Raw genomic sequence first — 6,993 nt, 5'->3', positions numbered from 1 at the left:
TAGCTGATTCCAGATTTATATATAATATTAGATAAACATGTATTAATCAAATTTTTAAAAAAAATGCAAATATAAAAAAAAAAATAGATTCCCTTACACGACAACCGCAATAGTGTATACGACTGGTTACTTGACAGAAAAGCAGACCTGGAAAGCCTTCTTATATTTAGATTTGAGTAAGCTAGCCTAACAGTAACTAACTAATCTATTTTTTTATGATATTTTAATCAACACCTAACATACTGTTTAATGCAACTAAAAAAACACTGTTATTTAGTAATTTTGGTATAAATTTGTAGCCGCAAAAAAATAATTTCCTGAACACTGCTCTGGTACCTTAATTGTTATCTGTTCAATCTGGGTCCGTTCGACCTATTTCACATTCGCCCTAGTACCTTTTCGCTAAGGGTCAATTTTCCCTGATATCTTTTTTTTCTTATTGCTGTCCAGTGGCATATAAATGTATAATATGACATGTATGAGGCAGGCATTACCTGTAAATGGGGACGAAGTCTGTATGAATTATTTTTTTGTAACTTTTAAATATTTGTTAAAACAAAAAAACGGAAATACCATAACGTTTCCAATTTTGAATCTGTTGTTAGGCATTTTAGTTGTGACGTTAATTACTATCACGTCATATGGAATGTAAACAAAGAAACCCTATCATCAGGTAATGTTTTTCATATCAAAGAATTATTAAAAATGAAATTGGTATTACATTCCTTCCTATTTTATACTAGACTGATAAATATATATTTTACTCAAAGATTCATACAATACAAGACCGGAAAAAGGAAGTACATTGTAGATTTCTGCGCAGGTCCGGGATTTCAAAACATGACATAAAAAAAATTGAAGGATTTTGAGTTCATTAGTACAATGAAAAATTCTGGAAATTTTCCCGAATTTTTTTTTTATTGAATTTTCTACTGTTATTGGGGACTTCGTCCCCATATAAATAGTAGTTTTAGAATAAAATAATAAATGAATTTGTAAATCCTTTTCTGATTCACGATATTCAATTCTGACGATACATGCATATATGTACATCATTGTTTTTATTGATTCCAAGTTGACAAAATGTTGTTTTTCTTATAATCCATTAAACGGTACCTCGAATGACTGAATAACACTGTTAATATCCGAATAACACTTGTAAAGAACGAAAAACACTTGTAATTTTAATATTAGCAGATATTGGTGACTTTTAAACATTGATTATTAAATTATAGTATATTATCGATGTATTTTAATAACATATAAATAATTTACAGAAAGCAGATATTAAGTTCATAAAAAACTTTTTAAATTTAGTGTACATCCAATATGGTGACCCCGGAAATCGCAATTGCCGCCATGTGCAACGTACATACTAAATTTAAAATGATCTTTATGAACTTATCTGCTTTCTGTAAATCATTTTTATACGACCGCAAAATTTGAAAAATTTTCGTCGTATATTGCTATCACGTTGGCGTCGTCGTCGTCGTCGTCCGAATACTTTTAGTTTTCGCACTCTAACTTTAGTAAAAGGGAATAGAAATCTATGAAATTTTAACACAAGGTTTATGACCACAAAAGGAAGGTTGCGATTGATTTTGGGAGTTTTGATCCCAACATTTTAGGAATTAGGGGCCAAAAAGGGCCCAAATAAGCATATTCTTTTTTTTCACACAGTAACTTTAGTTTAAGTAAATAGAAATCTATGAAATTTTGACAGAAGGTTTATAACCACAAAAGGAAGGTTGTGATTGATTTTGGGAGTTTTGGTTCTAATAGTTTAGAAATTAGGGGCCAAAAAGGGGTCCAAATAGGCATTTTTCTTGGTTTTTTAAGTAATTAGAAATCAATTGGAGTTATCTTTCTTATTCTAACATGACGTCCTTCTAACGCTTTGAGTACACACCCGTGGTAAAATATGAATATATTTCATGGGCTGTTCCCATTGTACCCCCACGTCATATGTTTTTTTAATTAATGAGCGACTCGACGTCATAGAACAATGACGTCAGAATATAAGCAATTTACGGGAAAATACAACTTGTGAAACGGAAAATCATCACAAAAAGGAAACGTTAACAAATGATGCTAAAATGAGTTATATTAGCCGTTTTTGTATACATATGAGACATATAAGTACAATAATAATTAGATTAATCTAAAATTATCTAAATATGTTATTATTAATAGTTTAAGCATCATCATTTATTCAGTTTGCTCCGTTATTTTACGTCAATTTAATGGTGCGTTTATATATTGGAACGGCAAATAATGCCATCACCTAGAGCGATTCGATCCAAAATAATTGCCGTATTTGTCCTATTAGAATCGAAATAATTCATGGGGGCTTGAATATATCTAGATTTTACCACGGGTTGTCCCTTTATGCCGATATTTTACCCCTTGCTATCGCTCAGGGTAAAATATTTGTCATAAAGGGCCAACCCGTGGTAAAATCACGATATATTCAAGCCCCCATGAATTATTTCTTAAGTATAGAATAGTAGTTGAATCAACTTTTTTGCACCATAACTTTAGTATTAGTGAATGGAAATCTGTGAAATTTAATCAGAAGGTGTATGACCGCAAAAGGAAGATTGGTATAGATTTTGGGAGTTTTGGTCCTTACAGTTTAGGAATTAGGGGCCAAAAAGGGGTCCAAATAAGCATTTATTTTTTGGTTTTCATACCATAACTTTAGTATAAGTAAATAGAAATCTATGAAATTTAAACACAAGGTTTATGACCATAAAAGGAAGGTTGCTATTGATTTTTGGAGTTTTGGTCCTAACAGTTAAGGAATAAGGGGCCCAAAGAGTCCAAAATTAAACTTTGTTTGATTTCATCAAAAATTGAATAATTGGGGTTCTTTGATATGCCGAATCTAACTGTGTATGTAGATTCTTAATTTTTGGTCTCGTTTACAAATTGGTCTACATTAAGGTCAAAAGGGGCCAAAATTAAACTTTGTTTGATTTTGACAAAAATTGAATCCTTGGGGTTCTTTGATATGCTGAATCTAAAAATGAACTTAGATTTTTGATTTTTGGCCCTGTTTTCAAGTTGGTCCAAGTTAGGATCCAAAATTATTATATTAAGTATTGTGCAATAGCAGGAAATTTTCAATTGCACAGTACTCAGCAATAACAAGAAATTTCCAATTGCACAGTATTGCGCAATAGCAAGAAATCTTCAATTGCACAGTATTGTGCAATAGCAAGTATTTTCAATTGCACAGTATTGCGCAATAGCAAGAAATATCTAATTGCACAATATTGTGCAATAGCAAGAATTTCAATTGGAGTTATCTTTCTTTGTCAAGAATAGGTAGTTGAATCAACTAAAATCTAAAATCATTGTTTTATACAATATACAATGTATATTCACTTTTACTATCAACTGATAAATTAAGACAATCTTTACCATTCAGTGATAACAAGCACATTTTTACATTTTAATATTTTATGATGTATTTAAATGAGTAATTATTGTTGCCAATTCCATTAGAAATTTGAATTGTGATCAGTTTTGGAATAAATGATAGGGGGATGTGAAAAAAAAATTAGGGGGGGGGGGGGGGGGTAATCAATTTTTCTCATTTGAAATTTCATAAATAAAAAGAAATTTCTTCAACCATTTTTTTGAGAGGATTAATATTCAACAGCATAGTGAATTGCTCAAAGGCAAAACAAAAATTTTAAGTTCATTAGACCACATATCATTCATTCTGTGTCAGAAACCTATGCTGTGTCAACTATTTAATCACAATCCAAATTTAGAGCTGTATCCAGCTTGAATGTTGTGTCCAAACTTGCCCCAACTGTTCAGGGTTCAACCTCTGCAGTCGTATAAAGCTGCGCCCTGCGGAGCATCTGGTTAACTTATTAAATACATCCATAATACATCATTATTTAATAATCAATGTTTAAAAGTCACCAATATGTGCTAATGTTAAAATTTCCAGTGTTATTCAGTCATTATAACATGTAGAAGTGTTATTCAGATAATAACAGTGTTATTCAGTTATTCGTGTTACCCACCATCAAATAATCAATAGGAAGTATATGTCATTGAACAAGCTTTTTATGTGTTTTCATAGATTCCAAGAATATATACCTCGTCCCTAAATATGCCCTTAATATTGGTATTTTTTTTTCAAAAGTAGGGTGAATGAACTCAGGGCGATGGACCCAGGGTGAACATGTAATTAGGGCGAACATAAGCAATACCGCTTTTGTTGGACACTGAGTCAATATACATAAGAGATTATGTTGTCTCTGTTTCTTGCCGACACTATAAAAAGTTTTTTTATTATTCCAACAGGGTTCAGCACAACCTTTTTAAAAGTATGGCAGTGTGACATGCATTAAATTTCTAGCACCATGTTAAACATCCCTGCACCACGCTTATTTTATTGTCCGCCATACTTGAAAATTCAATTTATTGAAGTTAAATTTCAGATATCCCTAATCTAATTATCACGTCAGTGGCAATTTAGACAAAGACCAATATTCAACGAGATTTAACCATTTTAACAGGATTTTCTTAGGAAAAATTGGTTATTGATTTGAGGAGGTAAAAGAGATAAACAGTGTCAGTGAAAGTCCATTGTCAAATTTTTTATAATTTAGATGTGTCGTTTCCTATGACTTACTAAATGACAGTAGGGTTCAATTTTCATAATTATAGCTTTTTTCGTAGTTGAGTAATATCCCTTTCCAATAGTCAAAGTGGTACTTGAGATATTTCCATTTGAACAGAAATAGTTTATTATATAAGTAAGTTTTGTAGATTTTTTAAAAGAAATTGTATTAATGATAAATGTTATTTTGAATTTTGGTCAATTTGGGTTCTAATTAAAATTTTGTTTAATATCATCAAAAGTTGGATTCTATAGGTTCCTTGATTTGCTGATTTTTTTTAACAATGATCTAGTGGTTAAATCATATCTCATTTTATTGATTTCTATTTTCATGCCACAACTTATTTAACTGTTTTTTATAGTGGTTAATTCATATCTTATTTCACAGAACTATTTGTTTATCATTTATTTAGTTAGAGTTATTTCCCTTTGAACTGAAAATTAATAATTAAATGGGTAAAATTATAAACTGTGTTTCATTTCAACATAAATTAAATATATATATGTTTCTTTCAAATGCTTAATCTATACCTGAATTTAAATATTGAATTTTTGGTCCAAATCAGGGTTCAAAATTAAACTTTGATAAACATCATTACATACTAAGATTTTGGATATTGTATCATAATAGGTAAATGTCCAATCATAAAAAAAATCAATTCTTTGAACACATTCATTTTGAGTCACAAACCATAGCTATGCTGTGTCAATTATCCAATAACAATTCAAATTCAGAGCTGTTTAAGTTTTATGCTTAAATGCAGTGTCCATACTTGCTTTAGTGTCTTCATATTCACAGAACTTAAAAATGTTAGATTATCATGAACTTAAGACAACAAAATACTGTTCACTTATTAGAACTCAGTGCCTTTAACCTTTGCAGGTGTATATTTATAGTACTCTTTTGGAAAAATTTATTGAAAATCTAAATCTATTTGACTTTCTTTTACAGATTGAAAAATAATTAAGAAATAATGGATAACTGGGTTCCAATAGCAAAAGTTTATGATCCGTTGAAAGCAGGAAGTATTGACGCCACAGATACAGAACCTCATGACCATGGCATCATCAGAGCAATGGCAGCTAAATACAAACCAAATAAAGATGTAGTAGGTGATCCAGAGAAAACAATATTCATAGCTCGTCTTAATCCAAAAACAGACGAAACAACAATCGAAAAAGTTTATTCTGGATATGGAGTTATCAAGCAATTCAGATTAGTACGCGATATTATAACAGGCTATTCTAGGTGCTATGCTTTTGTAGAATATTATGATCATAAAGAGGCTGAGGATGCAGTTTGGAGGGGACATAAACAAGAAATTGATGGTTGTGAAGTTTTTGTTGATTACGAATGTGAACGAGTACTCAAAGGATGGGTACCTAGAAGACTTGGGGGAGGCTTTGGTGGAAAAAAAGAATCAGGACAATTAAGATTTGGGGGCAGAGATAGACCATTTCGGAAACCTATTTATAAAAAAATGATTGTTAATAACGAACATTATGATAATACTTGGGATGATAAAAATAGTGAGCATGATGCTGATGGTGATGATAACTATCGAGGCACAAACAGGGTACGTTCTGATCGATCAAATCAACAATATTATGAGAACTTAATTAAATTTAAGACATCTGAAAAAATTCAAACTTATAGAGAAAGACAACAAAGTAGGCAAAGTTGCCTAGACAGAAGTAGAGAAAGACTTCAGACAAGAGATAGATCTAGGGAAAGAGACCAACAATACAGTAGATATGACAAAAGTAGTCGGGAGAAAAGTCCACATCAATCAAAACATTCAAGAGAGACTGCAGGGGAAAGAAGGGGAAGTAATAGAGACAGAGATAGAATCAGAAGCAGTGATGGATCTAGAAATAGAATTAGAGACAATAGATCCAGGGATAGAAGTAGGGATAGATCAGGTGACAGTAGGCAATCAAGAGATAGAACTGAAGAATATAGATCGAGGAATAAAAGTAGGGACAGATCTGTTGAGAGAAGACAAGATAGATCAGAAAAAAGAGGGAAGAGATCAAAAGATTCAAAAAGAGAGACAAGTGAATACAGAGAAACAGAAAAGTATATAGATAGAAAAATAGATAAAGGTAAACATCTGGAGAGAAGTGATTATAGGGGACAAAGAGCACCAGAAACATATGATGAAAGAACAATCAATAGACTCATACAATCCACTATGAGCAGTATTTGGGATGAACATGATAAAGAACATAATAAAGAACATGATCATGAACATGATAAAGAACATGATAATGAACAAAATCCACAAACTGAAAACATAGCAACTGAAGATTTAGAGGTTCAAGAAAATTAAAAAAAAAAAATTTGA

The 6,993-nt window shown here is 31.2% G+C and overlaps 1 protein-coding gene across 1 annotated transcript; it reads left to right on the top strand.

Annotated features, from left to right (window-relative positions):
• The first annotated feature begins 108 nt into the window (after positions 1 to 108).
• Positions 109 to 6,993, top strand: LOC134715692 (U11/U12 small nuclear ribonucleoprotein 35 kDa protein-like). The gene is made up of 2 exons (XM_063578043.1): positions 109 to 176; positions 5,598 to 6,993. The coding sequence occupies exon 2, from the start codon at positions 5,620 to 5,622 to the stop codon at positions 6,976 to 6,978; it is 1,359 nt and encodes a 452-aa protein (XP_063434113.1). The 5' UTR covers positions 109 to 176; positions 5,598 to 5,619; the 3' UTR covers positions 6,979 to 6,993.

This window comes from Mytilus trossulus, chromosome 4 (genome assembly GCF_036588685.1).
Source record: "Mytilus trossulus isolate FHL-02 chromosome 4, PNRI_Mtr1.1.1.hap1, whole genome shotgun sequence".
NCBI classification, from domain to species: Eukaryota; Metazoa; Mollusca; class Bivalvia; order Mytilida; family Mytilidae; genus Mytilus; species Mytilus trossulus.
Note: the sequence above shows the minus strand (reverse complement) of the source record. Positions and strands in the feature narration are given on the sequence as shown.